The following is a 19544-nucleotide window of genomic DNA, read 5'->3' as shown; positions in this document are numbered from 1 at the left end:
CCACCTGAAGCTCTACCATACTTTCCATGGCATTTGAAATCCTGTGCTGCTGAGTAAAACGTCTTTGTTTTGTTGGCTTTGTGAGGGGAGCTGAGTGATGTGGATTCGTTTTCCATATTAGTTTGGTATTTCATCTCAATGTGCAGCCCAGGCACTTTGCAAGAGGAGAAGACAAAAAGCTTCCCGAGAACCATGTTTTATTTATGCTGCAGGTTGTACCTCAGGCTGTGCAGCCTGGCTGCTGCAACCCAAGCACAGCGCTGGGAAAGCACTAGGCTTCCTCATCAAGTAGTGCTGAGCAGTTGTTGCTTCATGGTACTTTTCTGGAATAGTTTGCCATCTTTTTGCTCACAATGGTGAGTAGTTGATGGGGAGGAAAGCAGGGAAAATGGGGGGGTGTCACCAAGGCAGAAATAAAGAGCTCTGACAAAAGGATAGGGTGTAAAAATTCAGTGTGCTTTTAATCCTTGCTTGAAAAACAACACAACAGAATAGGGTGAAAATTGAAAGCTCTCTGCAAAACTAGCATGGCTATCAACACCAAACCTATGTGTAGTCAACTCACCTACGTGTAGTTGGCTCACACTTATATGTGTGTGCTTCTAAGCAGCTGTGAATTATCCTTATCTCCTCAGTCATATATTCTGACTTTATTTTATTACCTGTAAGCCCTGTCTGTGTGAAGAACCTGAAGTGCAATAGCTGTTACTATCAAGGGATGTAAGTGTTTTCCTTGCAGTTACCTGACTGTTCTCAGGATGGTTTTGAAACAACATCAGCTCCATGCATAGAAGGCTCTCTGATGAGAGGTGAGGTAGTTTCCCATATGAGTAGGTAGGAGTTCCTATAAACAAGTGCCAAGAATTAAATTGACCTACTTCTTCTTTGCTGAGAAACTGCTTGCTGTGGTTGTAGGTTACGCTAACGTAGACGTGCACTTTTTGTCTAAGCTGTTATTGAAAGGATGACTGACAGCACCCAGTGTTCTTTGTGCTCACAATGACAGCGTGGGTAGTAAGTTCTGTAGGATCAGCCCAGGCTGTGCTGTTTGGGTTGTGGGATCCTTTAGTTGTCACGTGCATCCTGCTGTAGAATATAAGCACCAAATCCATTCATGAATCTGTCTTGTGCCCAGCTGGCACAAGGTGATTTAGGGAAGCTTGCTGAATTACAACTGTTAGGAGAGAGGTGTGGGGTTGGGTTGAGATCTACTGTTACTGGTGGAGTGTGGGAGGGTTACTGTTTCAGTCAAAACCCCACAGGGTTATATACAAAACTACAGTAGCTTTGCAAGAGACTTAAAGGAGAAGCCCTAGAGCATCCTGTGCCATGTGCTTGTGTTTCCTCCATGGAATGGCTCACTGCTTGCAGTGATCTAGTTGTACTTTTGATGTCCATTTATAACCACCACTCAATTCCATAGCTGACACGGTATCCCTCCCTGTTTTGTTTCCAGACTTCATTGATGTGGCTTCTTTGTGACCTACCTCACCACTTTAAGGTTACTTCTTTTTTTCTTTTTCATTCTGTTCCAAAAGGAAGTGCCTCCCATGAGAAACATCTGAAATTTGCTCACCTGCTTTTCATGCTGGTAGGTAGAAATGTGGACCCAACTGAATGGGCAGCCTTTGGTCACACCAACCATATGACTTTTAGGTACTTTCCTTCCTAAGCTCTATTGCTGGTCATTCTGAGATCCATGGGGGTGGCTGTTCAGAGAATTGGGGAAGGAAATGCCTGCGTTTCCTTGGAGCTCTTGTTACTCATTGCTGTGAAGTGTGTCTGTGAGGACACTGCATTTGCCCCTTGTCCTTTCAGGGGGCCGGCGATGTGTCATGCGCTTATTACTTGCACAGCTCGGGGAAGGAACATCCCAATTCCTGCTCCTTTTACTCATTCTGGGATATTCTTCGTTTGCATTCTTCCCTGTGGTTTCTTCCTGTAATTTCCACAAGTGGTGATTCAGCTCGAGGCTTAGCTGTATCTCTCTCTTCAATTAGTGGTGCCTTTGCTTTTTATCTGGGGCATGAGGTATGCGTTTGCTTATTCGTGGGGACACTTGAAAACCAGTTAATGTAATGCAGATGTGCAGTTTTCAGCAGCTGCATAGCATTTAGCTATTTTAGTCTTATGAAGGAATTAATACCTCAAAGTATTACATATCATTGGAAAAGAATAATTCACTTCTGTAATGTCACAATGTGGACGTAGCTTTGTGTTTGTAGACATCGTCCCTTAAGACTTGAGGCTTTTATCCTCCCTATCCTCCCTTTTATCCTCCTCTTAGGTGCCGTGTTGATGTAAACACAGGTTAACCCTGAAGAAAAAAGCCCACACGGGCCCTTCTCCTGGAATCTTAATGGCTTTTTGGTTAAGTGGCTTTGGATCCAAAGAGCAGCTCGGTCTTTGTGTTTGTTTGTTTGTGCTTTTGATTGTGACTGCGCGGTTCTTGCTTGTAACAGCAAAGCCACAAGGAAAATAGTTTTTTGTGTGTGTGTGTGTATAAATGGCAGCGTGGATTTCAGCAGAGGTGACATCCAGCTTTTGTTACAGTTTGGGGGTGAGCTTGTTTTTGCTCCATTTGTGCTGTGCATGCAGCGCTGCACTGTATTGGGAAAACCCTTAGCAGAGTGTGAATGAAGAACTGAAAGCAGCTGGAGCTGCTCGCCAATGGTACGAGTAGCAGCTCACTGTTATCAGTAAGATTCCTCACTCCCACTCTGGTTGCCTTGTATTACTTAAAAGTGATGCATTGGTATCAATGTGAGATACACATGTGCTTGTACATGGAGTGCTTGGAAGGCTTCAGTAACCAAAAGTGTGGCCCAAAGTAACTGCTTTGGAGTCTTTGCCTCAAAAGCTGAGCACAGGGCATCGGGCTGAGCCTCTCTAAGACTCTGAGGTTAAATGAACTGGATGTGATTGGGCAGAAAATGAAGAATTCAGCAAAAGAAGTGGCTGCCAGCTGCGGTGCGGTGTCAAGCTGTTCTCCCCAGTAGGCTGCTGGACAGAGCGGCTTTCTGCACATTTCTTACCAGCAGGGTCCAGGCTGAAGGAGGGGCTGTTTGTGTTGGAGGTGAGCTCGGTACAGAGGCCGTGCTTGTGTGCAGTCATGGCATGTGGAAGCTTTTAGTGGTTTGCAGATTAATTTTCGGATATTCCTTTTCTCTGCTTGAAATATCCAGTAAGGCAGGTGAAACTCAGGAGGGAGAGCTATTAATTTCTATCCTTTCATTTCTTTAGTGTTACTCTTCATAAGAGAATAGAAACCAACGAATGCAAATCTGTTCTCCAACACACGCAGACACGTTTTGTTGCTTGGAAGCTGAACAGGAGCTGTAATGAATTATCAGCGCTCGATTCCAGAGCTGTGACAATCTGGCATTGCCTTAATATTCTGAGCCATCGCTGGTATTATTCCTCTGCATTTTTCCCCCCTTTGTCTGCTTCAAACCTGTGTTCTAATCTGAATGCTGTTGGTTTCTAGGATTGAAAGAGATGCTGGCTGGCTCTGTGCTTTGCTCAGTTTTCTTTTTATCCCTCCCCCTTAATAGTACAAATGCATCCCGAATTAGAAGTGATATGGAAAATTGCCATTTTTTCCAGTTCTGTTCACAATTGTCTCTCTAGAGTGTGACAATACATAACTTATTCATGACAGAGGGAATTACTTAATAAGCAAGGAACTTTTCTAAAAGAATCCCAGTACTTTCAGGGGAAAGTCTTCTTGCTTTGTCAAAACTAGGAGCAAATGTGCTCTGGGTTCTCTGGCAGCAGTGACAGCTTATCTTCGGAAATAAGTTCAGATTAATTTACATGTGTCTTTATTTTAATATGTAGCTTGCTTACTCAGATGGCAATTACATTCAAGTTAATGGTAATGTAAAACAGCAGGATCTAGAGTAGATCTCCAGCCCAAGGGCTGACCATTTTTACTATCCAGCTGTTTTCCAAGTGATTTATTCCATTTTCCCACTTGGCTTCCCTGCCTCACCCCTCGGTCTGAGCCTCGGCGCTTGCAGCACAGTGTGGGTGGCAAGACAGGAAGAACAGCTGCACTTCACAGCTCCAATAAATGACTTTATTACATTTGTGTCTGCATTACGCTAATACCAAACGTCTAAGTTCACTAACACAGATTGCCATCGTTCCCACCAGCGTGCAGTGAGGACCGACAGCATCACCCCGGCTATGCAGGGCTGTGCTTTGCTGCTGGGCATGTGCTCAGCCTGAAGTGCTGCTGCCTTTCTTCTGCTTCTTATGTGTTGGGTGTGATGTGAAGAAGGGAGAATGCGCTCCCAGACAGCTCAGGAAGAAGCCTGGATGACCTGTGAGAAACAGGATTGCTGTGAGTTGGGAGTTGCCTTGTACTTCTTGGGACGTAGCTCAGCTTTTGTATGGCAAAGTTAAACATAATTTCTTGCGGCTTTTGCTCCTTCCTCACATAGGACTGGGGTCCTGTGCTGGAGAGGGGGGCCCTCAGGAGCTCTCCCTTATCCTGGCTGTGCCCTGCTTGGGAGCACAGCACAGCCTGAAAGCAGCAACCGAAGCACTTCAAGGGGGATTTGACAAATCCACCTGTCAGTGTCACCAGACACAGATTTATCATCTTTGACAAGTAGAAAATTGCTTTGACTTGTCTGCAGGACAAGTAAAAATTACTAATAGCGATGGGGTATTTTAAAAATTGTCGCGATCATGTAAATCCTGTTATCTCTGTAACCCAACATTGGCAAGCCCTGAGCTGGAAAATGACATTAACTTGCTTGAAAAAAAACTGTCCAGTGTTAACAGATAACTGGATATTTTCCCCTCCGTTCATTTCTAAATCCTGTTGCCTTTGAAAGGCTGACACTTCTGTTGCTCAGCCCCGTGTCCCCACTAACAGAAAATTAAAGGAGATTTTCCTTTAAAGAAAGGGGGGGGGGGGAAGCGTGTAGCTACATCACATTGTAAAAATGCAAAGGAAGCAAAGACTCCTAATCTGACAGAGCATCAGTGTTTAGGCTATAAGCTCATTATAAGCCTTGTGTAGCAGGAGCAGAGTTTTTCAAATTAATTTCGATGTATTACCATAATAAACATTTTAATAATATCCTTTCCTTCCCTCCTGTCAGCAGCAGCTGAATATTTCAGTGAGCTACCCGGGCTGTCATGGCAGCCCTTATCCTCAGCATCTCTGCAGATCTGTTTCCAGGAATGCTTGTAGGTATTTCCAGCTCCATGCAATGTCCCAGGCCATGCTGCCTCTGCTGTTCTTGTGTGCTGTATTTAAGCCAGCTTGTATTTCCAGAAGACACTTGGGGCATATTCAGCCCTTCTTTTCTTTTTTTAACTCCTTATCCTATTTGCTAGGAAATGCAAAGAAATCTCATTGTACTGCGTTTAAATCTTTCAGGAGTCTGGGAAACAGCTGGTGGGTCACATCTAACACCTTGGAAAACAAGGCTTGCACTGTACAAGGTTTGTTTGGTCTGGTTAATGTTGGCCTGTGATAAGAAGCAGAGCCCAGGTGCTGTAGCTGAAGGCTTGGATAGTTCAGAAGTCAGAAGCAGGGTATTTATACCACAGGACCGGTAGGGATTAGGGAGCTGTGCAGAGCCCAGCACTGCCTGCAGCTTGCTAGCAGCTGCTGAATTTCCAGGTTGTCACCCTGCCTGGATTTGATAATGCAGCTCCCTTTTCTCCTGTTGCTGTTCTGCGCTCTCATCATTTGTCAGCAGTTGTGGTCCAAGCACAACCTTAGTGTGCATCCTCTGCAGCCTGTCCTTTGCAGCCAGAAACTGCCTTAGTTACTGGCTCTGTTTCCACAACAATCTCATCATCACTCCATCTCTTTCAACACCTCTGCTTCCTGATTTTTTTTTCCTTCCCATCAGTAGCTTTGGATTTTTGTCATCTGGTGCCTGTGTAATGCTGTGTGCTGTCCTGAGCTAATGGGCAGTGAGTAGGAGAGCTCTGGAAAGCTGTGTGAAGGCTGGGAGAAAGCTGGAAGTCAAATCAAAGCCTCCCAGCAAAACACTGGCTTAATCATGAGCTGTAGCATGTGCAACTGGTGCTTCTCGTCTCCTTTCCAGCCCCATCCTTCCGTTGCCCTTCTGTTGCCTGTTCTATTGCTGTTGGGGATTGTTTGGGGATGGAGGGCTGGTTTTTCAAGCTGAGGTGCAGCAAGTGCAGTAGCTTAATGTACTCATTTAAGGCAACTGCAAAACAGGGACTGAATAATTGTCCAAACATTATATCAAGTCCTCTGTAGTAACAGTAATCATGGATAAAATGCATGACGTTTTCTCAGTGATTCCATCCATTAGTACTGAAGTTAAGCAGTGAAATTTAGATGTGTTTTTTGCTTGTTTTTTTTTTTCCTATGGTATTTTTGCTGAAGCTTGTCGTGAATGATTCTGCTTTCTTCAGACTTTTCAGCAGCAGCTTGTTAAGAAATGAGGCATTCTCAGAACTGCACCAGTTTAAAAACGAAGGGTGGAGGATTGTGTGCAAATGAGGAAGTAAACAACAGAGCCTTTGGAATTTCAGTCTGCTGTGAAGAGGAACAGCTTCAGGAAGAAATTGTTTCTGAGTTCTAAGAAACTTGTGCAAAGCTGAGAGAGAAAAACAGCAGCCCTTCAGCTTGTGATCTGGTGCACTCTTTAAACGCGTTTCAACATCAACATGGATATAAGCAATAAAGATGGAAGATAGGAGTTAAAAGCACCTCTAATGAAAATACTGATAAGGCCAGAAGAGTTAAGCTTTACTGTAGGGATGAAATGCTTCTTGCACTTGTGTGTTAAGCAGCCTTATGTTGTTTTAAAGAATGTTTGGGGAAGGCAAAGCTATAGGAGACACAGAGATTTCATAAAGATCTCCATTAGTGCTGGCCTGTCGTGCCAACAAGAGCCAAGGAGGTGTGATGGAACAAGGCTGGTTTAGAAGGTTGTTTTCATGGAATCATTAAGGTTGGAAAAGACCAGTAAGATCATCTAGTCCACCCATCAACCCATCCCTACCCATCAACCCATCTCTACCCATTAACCCATCCCTACCCCTGTCCCTGAATCTTTTGTTGCACTTGAGTTGCTATTTGCCATTTTATTTTAGTAGCAATTTTGTCTTATGTAACTACTGAAGGCATCAATATATAGAACTTTCCTAAGGAAAGAGTGCTTCTAAGGGCGATTTTATGCCAAATCTGATTTTGTGTCATGGAGTGTCCTGGAATGAAGGAGCAGTGGAAAAGAGGATGCTGCAAGCACCTGGTAATTCAGCTCCAACTCTAGAAATAGAGCAGGTAATGTCTCCAGGCAATTGTGTTGGGTGCAGGCTGCTCTCTATCTAGCCCAGCCCCCAGTGGGTGCCCTGTGCGTGCAGCTGAGGAATGTGCTTTAAAAAGCCACTTTCTGGAATACCGCTTCGTTATTTTTTCCTATCTCAAATACTGAGCTGTTGATACTCTCAGTGTTTTTGAGCTGTGTTTCCTGTTGGAAGTGGTGAAGTAGCGGTGGCCAATGAAGGCAAAAGCTGCTCGGATTTGAAAATGACCTCCAGGAAGCAACGATTTTGCTTATTTTAAGCCATGCACAGGCATCATTCTGTGTTTTTTCTGTCCTTACAGAAGCTACTTGTAATATTTCATCCTCCATCCCATCTGCTCCAAATGCATCCAGATATGAAAAAACAGTTTGTGCTGAGTCCTTCCTCCTGCAAAGCATGAGCCTCCTGAATAGCAAGAGCCTCCTGCAATGCTGGTGCTGCTGGGTCTGCAGGCTGCAGCTTAGCTGGGAAGCAAGAAATAGGCACAGTGGAAAGGAATTGCTTTGTTAGCTTGCACGTAGCTGCTTCTCAGGTGGGCAAATAAAATGCCTTGTTAGAAGTGTAGTGAGCACACAGTCACCAATATCTGCTCTTAGAGGTGCATAGTCAGACTGAACTAACAGCAGCGTGGCAGTGTGGTGTAAAGAAGATGGATGGGATCAGCCGGCATGCCTGGAGTAGCACAGATTCTGTTCGATAAACTTGGCTGCTCTGGTTAAATGTTAGCACAGTCTGCTTGTCCACTTAAACACTCCAAATAAGTTTTGGCAGCTGCCTGAGTTAATATATGTAGGATTGGTTTCTTTTTGTCTTTATTTTTTCACCCTGCAGCCTTGCTAATCTGATCAGATAGCATCCTTAAAAACAAACAACCAAACAGAATCATGAGAAGAATGCCGATTCTGTGAGGTCTCATTAATACAGCCTGTGTGCATCTACTTGCTCACCTAACTGTATGTGCAAACTTGCTCTTTTCTCTGTTCTTTTTTTGCTCCCATGCATTACGTGCAGGTGAGTGCAGGGACCCCAGCAGCTTGCAGTCACAGTGCCTTATCTGAAGCTGTGCCTGAGTAATGGCTCGGTCAACATTTGCTGAAGTGGATGAATGTGGCTTCCTTGGTCACAAGGCGTCAGGTCTGCTGTGGTGTTAACACCTTGGACTCTTTCTTTGCTGGCTACCAGTAAGTAAGCTCATCTTCAGTAAGGTGTAGCTAAGTTAGAAACAAACTGAATGTTCTTTAATCCTGTCTTCCCTTGGGCACTATTTCAACCAGAAGAGATGGAGAGACTTCAGTGGCCCTGGCTGTACAGGTGGGCCTCAAACCCTCTGCACCGTTCTGGCTCAGTGACCTTGAATAGTGTGTTTGTAGAGCGTTCTTTATGAAGCAAATGCAAATCCACCGGATCCCACATTTCCCAGCAAGAGGCTTTCTGTCATTCTAATTCCCTTATCATAAACACAGCAACTTCACTTGTCCCTGAATCCTGGTCCATCTGTCCGGGATTTACTTGAATACTACTGCGGTTTAAATAATGCTCCCTCCATCTGGGGGAAGCAAACATTTATTGCTTTATCTGCAGGAGGAATTGATGAATATTAGTGTTTGCAAAGATAAACTGCACTTTATCTTGGCTGTGAGCAGCGGTCCCCCTGCCTGCACCTGCTGTGAGCATGGAGAATAATGTATTGACTTCCATGGGCTCTGAGGAGCATGAGCACTGCCCCAGCTCTCTGAAGGACATGGTGATAAACTAGTGGGTGTTTTGATGTACATTTCAGTTCTGAGCTTTATTTTCTGATCAAGTGCTTATCCCAACTCCCTGGGCAAGGAGATCCAGCTGCACACAGGTATGTGCCTAGCACGGGGAGCTGTGGGGTCATGGGCTGTACCCATCCCTTGTGGATGCACAGGTTGGTTCCTTGAACCATGGCGCAAGTACAGTCGGTACTGCTGAAGGGAAGGGAGCTGCAGAGCAGGGTAAAGGCTGCGGTGAAGGTTGCTCTGTTCATCAATTGGCCACTCCCAGCAAAATGGGCAGCCTGCCTTAGTTGGATCACCTGCCTCCCAGTTCAGAGGGGTAGAAGGAAAAAGCCGTTAGTATGTACACTGCCACAGCTGCAGTTAAACATTTAATTACAGGGCCAGAAACAAAGTGATAAGACTGGAAAAGGCAAGCCCAGCTTACACTGGAACACGATTTCTCTTTAGCTGCTCGCCACAGGGGCTTGCTGGCTTCGGGATCTCTCCCACTTCACAGTTACTTGTTTCTCCTGCAGGGAGCAACCTTCTGCTTCAGCCCAATAAAGCAGCCTAGCACCTCTGCTCAGACCTTGACAGTTTCTAGGTGTGCACGTGGGCTTTAGAAAGCAGGACAGAAAGCAGGGAGAGGAGCTTTTCTACTTGCATATAGCTTGTGTTTGTGTTGGTGTGTAGGGCTGCGGTGTATACTTGGCTCTTTCCCAGCTCAGGGACTCTCAGTGCCCTCCTTCCAACCCACTGCCCAAAGGTTGAGGACAACCACAGGACAAATTTGCCATTCCCTGTTTGTTTGTTGTTGTTTTCTTTGCCCTTGGCTCCCTTTCCTTCCTTTCCCACCACCTCCTTCTCAATACTTCTAGGCACTCTAACGTTCCTGCTATAATTAGCTCTGAACAGGGCTGCTGTTATCTTTATGGAGTTTAATTTTTAAAGGACGGTCTGGAGGAAGTAATGCTCATTTGGCTGCGATCCCTTTATTGTTCCAGCCAGCAGCAAGCATGGGGATCATACACAAAACTGACTTTAAAACTTATCAGCTTGCCCTCTCTGGGTCCTTGGTCTGGGTGAGGGACCTTATGTACCTTGTGATGTACAGCCAGAAGGAAAATTAACCCTCCCTTGCCTGCACATGGACTGGTTTGCTTGGATTTCATCTGGCCTTGCGTCAGCGTCATTTGTCTATCATTTCTAGGTCACGGATGGAAATAAGCTGGGGGTATTAGGACCAGCAGCCATCCAAGAGCTACATAAAGCAGATCTGAGCTCCACTTGTTCCCTGCTGAGCCCAAGTCCCACATCAGCTGTAGTTTGCCAGCACGGTGTGGATGCAGCTGGTGACCCTGGGTTGCTGTTGCTGCCCCTGGCCGCTCGGTGCCCTTAGCACATGCTGCAGTGCTCCATCATGGCAGGGTTACTTTGCTTTTCAATCTGCTGCTGACATGAAGTAACTAACTGGTTTTTCAGCTCCCATGTTTACTACTGAGATTTTTAATGTTTTAAATGCATCAAACAGGATATGATATCGTTCACTTGGACTTCACCTTGCACCATCTTGCAAACAAATCAGCGGCTATCGTGGTGCCCTTCCCAGAACTGGGTGTGGTGGCTGAAATAAACCATCTCGGAGCACAAAGGAACAGAGTCCTATTGTTTCAGGCAGGCAGAAAGATGACTTCTGAAGGCTGAACTGTGCTGTTGCTTTTTTTAAGTAGGATATTTGTGCTGCTCCCGTCGCTTTTCCTCCGATCTTATTATTTTGTTGATTATCTAAATAAGGTAATCCTACAAGGAGCCTTCGGGGCCAATTTCTATCATTTGAAGCTCGTTTCGAACAATCTGCTCCAATTTAATTGCGGAATTTCAGTGAGTGGCTTTGAAGTGTTCCTTTGCATCCAGATCTCATTAGGGATTTCAGTGGAGCAGAAACTCCCCGGGCAGCTGCCTCCACACCTCACCTCGCAGCAGCTCTCTGCTCCGTGCTTTTCTCCTCTCCATCATTACCCACCCAGCTTATGTCTGGCCCAGATCATAGTTATGATGCTATGAGTACAGTGCCAGACAAGATGCTGTCTTGTACATCCAAGCCAGGCTGGATTCCCTGCCTCCATGGCAAATGGGAATGACTGGAAAGTGAGAGGGCCTGAGTTCAGCATTGCAACAGGTCTGAATTGTTCCCCATAAAGTAATGTGTGCCATGTAGCAACACTTGGCTTTGTTAAACCTTTGTTTTTATTTACAGGCTGCATTCCTCAATGTGGGGAAGTGTGAAGGAAAGGTTTCCCTCTAAGGGACACGGGCTAATGGGCACAGAGGGGATGGGTTGGGTTGGACTTAGGTGATCTTAGAGATCTTTTCCAAGCTCTGTTTTCTTTTGGAGCAAATCTGATAGAATGACATTGGTGCAAGGAAAAAAAAGAGATTTAATAATTCAAGTATCTTATTTCACTGCAAACCTGATGATAAAACGTGAGAACTAACATCTTATCTGGGATCCTTTCAGGCTGTGTTTGCGTTTCTACCAACATTTGATCTTTCAGTCTCCTTTGGAAATGTAGAATTGAAAATGAAAAACTCCCTCTCTCTTTCAGATGGAAAGCTGTGACTGCAAGCTGTAAGTGTGCCAGAGCAACATGTGCTGGTCAGATGAGATAAATATTTGATATCCTTCAACCCCGGTAACAAAGGGACTGCAGTGTGTGCAGTCCCTCCTGCCACCTGTGCTGCATGTTATTAACTGCTTGCCTGTGGCTGTGTGCTGCTGGCACAGTGTTGTGTTTCTCCAGACACCGTCCGAGCTGTATGCAGTTTTCTTTAAATTTGAGATATAGGTGAAGAGATATATGAGAAAGGCATGCGAGATGCAAGGATGCCCCCTCTGGGGAGGCATTCAAGGTGAGGTTGGATGGGGCTGTGTGCAACCTGCTGTGGTGGGAGGTGTCCCTGCCTATAGCAGGGGGTTGGAACTAGATGATCTTAAAGGTCCCTTCCAACCCAAACCATTCCATGTTTCCTATGAAAGCAGGTAGCAGGCAATACTGCATGTTTTTTACCAGGGCTTCTTTGTGAGTAAGCTGGTCTTGAGGACTACTTGCCTCACCTTTCTTTCTTTATCTCTTTTTCTTGTTGCTCATCCTTAAGAAGCTGAAGTTCTTGCCTTGAGGAGAGTGTAATAACGTGACAGTCTTTCCAAGGAACTGGGCAGTCTTCCTCACACTTTTTGGTGCCTTCTACATCCGCCTCCTTTTTAAACAGCTTTCCCTATGCATTGAATAATCCGTAATATAGATGTAGGAGCTCCTCACTGCTGTTTCTTTTCTACGTTTTCCTGTTGCAAGGGTTAGAGATGAGTAATGGAGAGCTATTTCCTTTCTTCTGAGCAGTTAGAAAAACAGAGCAACACAGAACATGTCCAGGCTGCAAGTAGAATCAATGTGTTGTAGGGGATTTAAGCAGGACTGATGGCCATGCATGAATTTGACAATATCTACATCCCATCTACCCATTAAAAAGCAGATATTCTGTGATATTCTTTGGAAAAGTCAAATGTTTTCCAAAGTATCTTCAGTTCTCCAGAATCACAGTGTGGGACTAAGATAAAGTAATCTGAAGTTGTAGATAACATGCAAATAGCTTTTGTAGCTAATTTGGATAAGCTTGACCCGAGCAGCTAAACTTGGCTTACAGTATCATTTACTCAAGAGAAGGGCTGAGAACACATGTGCCTCTGAAGGATGGCTCTCAGGCTGTGGGATAACTTTGCTGGGACTCTCGGGGTATCTCAGTGATCCCAGCACCTCCCTGCTATGCCAGGAGCTGTCTTCAGGTATCGGAATCATTTCCACTACAATAACATCACTATGAATTGCAGCACTGTGATTTTTACTTCACTAACAGCAAGGAAATCCATTGATTTCAATGCCAGCTGAGAATTTCTATTGTTAATCTGCTGTAGCGAGGCAAATGAGATGTAGCTGCTAGACTTCTAAATGTGGCCTGAGTGAAATGAAGTTCTTTGCAGCGTCAGTTTTATTTTTAACAGCACCATTCATTATTCCATAAGGAGGTGATGGCTCACTGTTCCACTCTTCTGTAGTTGCAGTTCCCTCCCTAGCCACATTTGCATAGAGAACACCACTGATGGAGCTGTGGCTCCTGGGGGGGCTGCATTTGGGCTGACTGTCATCACATTGGCTCAGTGCTGTAAGCCGGAGGAGGAGGCGAGCAGACGGAGAGGAAGGCTTCATATTTTTATTAGCAACAACTGTGCAAGCAAACTTAATTTGGCATTCTTAAGCCCATTGGTGTTTCTCCAGCATTACCCCTCAGCTGTTGCTAACTGCATTGTGGAGGCCTCACTAATCCTGTGACTTCACATTGTCTCCATCGCCACTATTTATACGCCAGGATTCAGATTGCATGGCAGATTAACTTAACATTCCCTTTTATTTTTAATTCCAGTATAGATATTTCCTCAAGACTCTGGAAGAATGTGCCTGACACCTACTAGCCTGAGGACGCATGCTTGTTAGCTGAGGTGAAAAATACCTGTACCATCATGTCCCTTAGGGTTTCCATAGGAATGAATCAGTTCCTTACACTTCGTTTGTTGCAATTCCTACATTTCACCTCTTCCCCCACCCCCAAAACAGCCACACCAGCTTTATTCTTCCTCCTCTCTCATTTCCTTCTTGCGTGGCTCATGGTATATCTCATCCTGTCCCTTTTGTCTGTGGGCTTCCTTTCCTTACAGCTGCCGTGTGCCATCTTGCTCATTTCCTATCAGAAAAAACATTCTTTTGGCGGTGATGTTCCCTCTGTTGTCCTCTACCTGTGCTCTTTTTCAGTCTGTCGGGGAACAGGAAAGCTTTCCAGTGGCTGTCAGTAGAAGGCAAAGCTTCTTGTCTCTGCCATGATGACAGCCATTGTTGTCACCCACTCTACTTCCAGATTTGCACTGAAATAAATGGAAAATAAATGGGAAAATAAATGCTCGAGGGGGTTTAAGTTTTCCACTCACCTGCCCAATCTCCCTTAATGCAGTCATTTTACACAAAAGCATTTTGCACAGCTAATTCTTAGCAGGTTATTGATGTGGTGCTGGTGATTTAGCATTTGAGATTGTGCTTTGGGGCTCGAAGTGCCTTTCGCCTTTAAATGAAAATGGTGTCCCAGAATGGTTTTAACCTTATGGGGAAGGCTACTCTCTCAGTAAGTGAACTTTTGGCTGTGTATTGTTTGTATCCCATCCCATAGTGGGCACAGTGGTGCTGAGTGGTCTTTTTCAACCTTATTGATTCTCTAGAATCCCTCTGGGATTCTTAACCCCTTCTAGGTGTTTTGATTGTGCTGCTGGGTTATACCCTGAAGTTTTGCAGCCACTGCAAGTCACAGACACAAGAAAGTGGCTAGTGGCCGTCAGCTCTGCTTCTCAACAGGTAAATTGGTGCTCGTGCATGAAGTTATTCCTTGTTCCTTCTGGAGAAGGAGCAGCTCTTTCAGCAGCGCTGCCTCTGCTTCTTGCTTTGATAAAATTCTTGCTTCCAGACAGACTTCTGAAGAGGAGGGAGGAGAGGAATGTAGGTGGCATTGGTTTCTTCTTGCTGGGTAGTCACTGAAGTGCAGAAAAGGGGGAAATTCCCTGCCTTCCATTTAGTAACAGAGCTGAAGCCTTATGGGAAGGTAAGATTTACTTTGGACTGTGGCATCGTGCAGCTTTTCTCTTCCCACCTACTCTAGAAGACTTCACCATGGTAGGGGTAGGTTAGGAACAGTCGTGCAAAACATTGGAAACCAACTGCTTTCCAGTTTCACTGCAGGACAGAGTATTACTTCCCAAAGCCGTGCAGTCAGACTTTCACACAGCCAGTCTAAAAATCCCTGATTTCTCAAAACGGATAGTTTTGATGTGCTTGATGACATGGGACTGAAATGCTTGTTTGAGGTTTCCTGAGGAAAAATAAATCCTTTTGCACACGGGTTACCTTTGGTTTCAGGGCTTATTTCGGAGGGCAAATTACAAGGTACCGATGTGGTTCTGAACTCTTCTGTTTTCATTGCAAATGTGCTCAAGTTTAGGGATTAACTATGGGTTTTGTGGCAGCTGTCTGCCAACTGCAAGAGCGTGAGCCTTGTATGGAGTTACAGCAAGGAGAATCTGAAATGGTTTTTAAAAGGAGAACACCGAATCCCTATTCCAGCTTATGTACATCTATTTACTTGGGCTAGGGACAGCAGAATCCTGCATGAGGATTCCTCCCTCCTCCCTCTCACTGACTTCCCCTTTCCCTTCTTTCCTCCCTCGCTTTTAGAAGTGCGGTTTGTTTAAGGAGCTGTAATCTCTTTATTATTCATTTTGCTGCAAAGCACCTCATCCTGCGCAGTGAACCGGGGGCTGTTTCTCATTCCGTCTCCACTAAATTTCCTGTTTGCCCGGATTCTGGTTTATTCACTCAGCTGCTAACGGAGGCAATTAGGCTGCTGAGAACTCCTTGCAGCTGAGGTCTGCCAGGCTGGCACTGGGGGCCGTCTGTCAGCCACAAAGGCTTTCCCCTTTACTGGCAGTGACATAATTTGTGCATTTTTCAAAGACATTTCCTCACAGTTCAGATTTCCCATCTTCTGAATTTAGCTTCTTGTCTTTTTTAAAGAAGTGTGCATCTCAAATTACAGCTCCAAAGCAATCTTGAGCATTGCCTTTCCTTCAGCGTTTGTATAAGCAATTGTCTTGCAGGATAGAGAGCAGAGTGGGAGAGAATCTGCAAGTTCTTCGTTATGGTGGAATAGAAAACCTTTCCCTTCTTTACAGACTTTGTATTTGGTCCTCTTCAAGATACTGGGTTAACCTCAGCCAAGATCTGCTCGTCGTGTACGTTGTGCCAAGTGTTTCTCATCTCCAGCATTGTGAAGCTTATGTCTGGAGGGGAATTTTTTGCAGTGACAACCTATAGCTGCTGGGATGGCTCTGGAGATCCCTTCCCTAAGGACAGATGTCTGCACTCACTGTACTTGACTTCTGCTTCCCTCTAGCAGAGGATCTGACCTCTGCTTCCTGGCCTCTGTTTATTGTTTGCTTGCATTGGGGTTCTTTTTTGGCAACATTATTGCAGTACTGTCCTTGTCCTGTTGTAAGTTAATAGTGACATTAAGTTTTGACCTCCTTGAGGATACAACTTCAAATACAACTTGCTGTCTTACCAGCGCATCTCTGGAGCTGTATGTGGCCCCTCTCTTCCTATGGAATCACAGCATGGATGGATCAGAAGGGACCCCAAAGCCCTCCAGTGCCACCCCTGCCATAGGCTGTCTGCCCACTCCCCAGCTCAGGCTGTCCAGGACCCATCCATGGCCTGGGACACCTCCAGGGATGGGGCACCCACAGCTCTTGGCAGCACTGTCAGGATCTTATTACCTGCAGATGTCTCATAAAGCATTATCATATCATGTTCAGAGTTAGATGAGATTTTCCAGGCAGGTGTGGAAGGTGGGGAATTGGTGCATATCTGTAAGCTTCAGAAATGAACATGTGAATATGAATATATATTTTTTAATAACCTGCAAGTCTTTCATCTTCTTTTTTTAAGGCCTTTGAATACAGACTATGTAAATACTTCAAGAACGATCAAAACTATTACCATGTCGTTGATCTTTTCCATTGACCCATCAGTGAGATATTTAATCTCTTCTTTTTAGGGAAGCGTGTGTTTCTCAGTTTCAAAAGCAGCCTCCCACCTCCCTGTGCATCGCAGGAAGCAGCTCCTGCTGCCTCCTTGTCACTGTGCCACTGTTCTTTCAGGGGTGGCTGAGCACTCCAGGCTTTTCCCGTGGCTGTGCTGGGGAGCAGCCTGCCCCACACCCTGCTATGGAGGCACCTGAGCCAATGAAAGGCCAAACCACCAAGAGTTTCCTTGCCAAACCCACCTTGAAAGCCACCCCAAAGGACCTGCAGCCGTCTCCTGGATGCCCCATGTCTATTCTGTACCTGCTTGCTCTGTGCTTACACTGACAGTAATGCAATGCTATCACTTGGCCACCCGTATTGAGGTTTACAGTAATCATTCTGATTTCAAAAGGGCATTTTGCTTCTAGAACGAGAAGTGATCAGAGCTTTTGGGATCTAGGGCCGGTAGCTGTGGACTTCTACAGTGACCTGTTCAGCTGAGTGCCTGAGAAACCAAGTGACTTGACTCACTGCTTATATTTAGTATCATTACCTACTGCATTAGGTTCTGTTTCTTCTGTTTCTGTTCAGGAAGGTTAACAGGGAAAACGCCCAGCAGAAAGCATTTGTGTGCTTATCAGAGGGCAAACGCATGGAAAACATTGGGTCAGTGTGCTGGATGTCAGCTTTTTTTTGAAGCACATGGAAGGAGTATTTAGGGTTGGGGAAGAGGATGTCCTTCCTTTCTGGTGAAGCTGGTAGTATTGGAGGTGTTAGTGGATCCTCAGTTCAAACGTGACCTGAAATCACAGCGCTCTCCTGGTTGCTTGGTTCAGAGTTTTGTATCATAGATATGAGATCCTAAACAAACCATGTGCAAAGGGGTAGATGCAATGAGAGCCATGGACCTGGGCAGGCTGAGGTTGAGAGGCAGCACAGCTCCTTGCAATTCCGGAGCTAATGAGGAGCTGTAATCTGCTCTCATCACCAAAGTGGAGAACATGCAGATGGATTTGGTGCATGCCAGGTAAAGTGATCACTCCATAGGATGCTGCCACTCTTCACAGAGTCTAGTGATGTCTCCTGAGATTTCCCCTGATAGCAGCATCACCCTGCAGAGGAATCCCTGTTAATATTTGCGTGGCCATTGTTTCAGCCCTTGGCAGGGGTGAGGGCATTAATGTGAAGCCTCCTTTGTCTGGCACATCTGAAAGGATGATTTGTGTGTAGTGCTGTCCCAGCATTATCATTATGACTGAACAGTGAATGTCTTTTTTCATCTTCTGGATGTCCTTTTGTAGATGCACTTGTATTAAGGCAGTGAGTTGTATTGGACTCGGCAAACCTCTCATTTTCTTCTGCACAGATCTCTTTTCCAAATGAGAACAGGCTGTTACATGGATTTCTTAATGCCCAAGTGCTGCTTTCCCTGCATGGTGTTATTGCTGGACACGAGGTGAGCAGCTGGACCTCCTCAAGGGCTGCCCAAAAGATCAGAGAAGGTCCTACATGGTCCCAGGGTGTGCACAGGGCTGTTGGAACCAGGCACTGCCCTCTTGCATGGTATGGATCTATATCAATGTGGTAGGAGCTCCAAGCCCAAATGTGCGCTCTAATTTCATTGTTGGAGATAATTAATTGGTTTTGAATGCAAATGTTGGAGGTGCAGGTTGACCACAGGACCCATGTAACTGGCACACAGGGAAGAGCCTGTCTTTTCTGACCCTGCTCCTTCAATCCTGCATTCTGTGCCTTCTGGAATAGCAGCAGTTTAGTTTTACTTTACATGCGTGGCATGATTTGAGAATTGAGTTTGCCATGAAAGACAGGATGGGAAGAGGTGGCACCTAAAAGGCAGTTCTGCAGGACAATAACAGGGACATGTGCTGAATAGACACAGATATTCATTGTTCCAGCTTAAGCAGAAGAAAGCTTTTTATTATTACAGTGTTCTCAGATAGAGAAATGAAAATAGCACACAGCTCTCTGAAAAGGCTTGAGGTGGCAGCTCATTCAGAAAGGCTCTTTTTTATCATTTTGGAGCAAAGAACTGCCGATCCATTGGCTTCCTTTTTGTTCAGCCTCTTGCTGCCCACTGTGTCGTTTTGTCTAAGAAATCAGACCGCTGTCAGGCATTATTTCCTTAGTGTTAGCCACAAAGATATTTGCTGGAGAGCTGGTGCAGTGGTTTTGCTGTGTGAAAGCAGTGGGTGCTGTGTGCCAAGAGGTGGGAGCTGCTGCAGGTTAAACAGCATTGCAAGCTGTTGAAGGCTGAAGGAGCCTGGAGCTGTGTGGGTGAGCGGGACATCTCTCCAAGCACAAGCAGGTTGCTTTTAAACATCAGAGAGGATGGAATTGCCTTCTGCCCCATCCCTGCATGCTCCTGCTGCCATCTGCCATCACTGCTGGAAGCTGGTGGCTGCCGATGGCTGGACTGGGGTCAGAACTGGAGTTCCAGCCACCAGCTCTGATGTGGACCCAGGCTCAGTATACAAGCCCAGTGCATGGGCTGGGGACAGTGGTGCTTTCCTGAGGGCTCGTTTTGGCATCAGCCTTTCCCTCTTTGCCTTCAGGAGTGATGTGAAGTCTTTCTTACCAGTGCTCAGCTTACAAGGTGCTTTGTGCTGGAAATGAGGAGGCTCTCCAGAGGAGGAAGCAGAGTCTCCTGTTTGTCTTGAGTTATCCTATCACGACAATGGCTTCAGAATTTGCCTAATGTATAAGTAAGGCTTAATCTGACGGGAAGATGTTTGTGTATTTAAAATAGTTACTTCTAGCCAGGACCACTCCCTGCTTTTGTCCTTCCCTGCCGGACT

The 19544-nt window shown here is 45.5% G+C and overlaps 1 protein-coding gene across 4 annotated transcripts in view; it reads left to right on the top strand.

Annotated features, from left to right (window-relative positions):
* Window positions 1–19544, top strand: part of RASAL2 (RAS protein activator like 2) — a 138530-nt gene that overhangs the window by 7955 nt on the left and 111031 nt on the right. The window contains exon 1 of one of the 4 annotated variants that reach the window (XM_085512131.1): window positions 4276–4348. The exons of the other annotated variants lie outside the window; for them this stretch is intronic. Within the exon in view, the coding sequence (XP_085368257.1) occupies window positions 4291–4348 (58 nt within the window). The 5' untranslated portion in view covers window positions 4276–4290. Of the gene's footprint in view, window positions 1–4275; window positions 4349–19544 lie in introns of those variants that run through there. 4 annotated transcript variants of the gene reach the window in all.

This window comes from Coturnix japonica, chromosome 11 (assembly GCF_054131305.1).
Source record: "Coturnix japonica strain WE chromosome 11, WE-NBRP24, whole genome shotgun sequence".
In the NCBI taxonomy this organism is placed as follows: Eukaryota; Metazoa; Chordata; class Aves; order Galliformes; family Phasianidae; genus Coturnix; species Coturnix japonica.
Note: the sequence above shows the minus strand (reverse complement) of the source record. Positions and strands in the feature narration are given on the sequence as shown.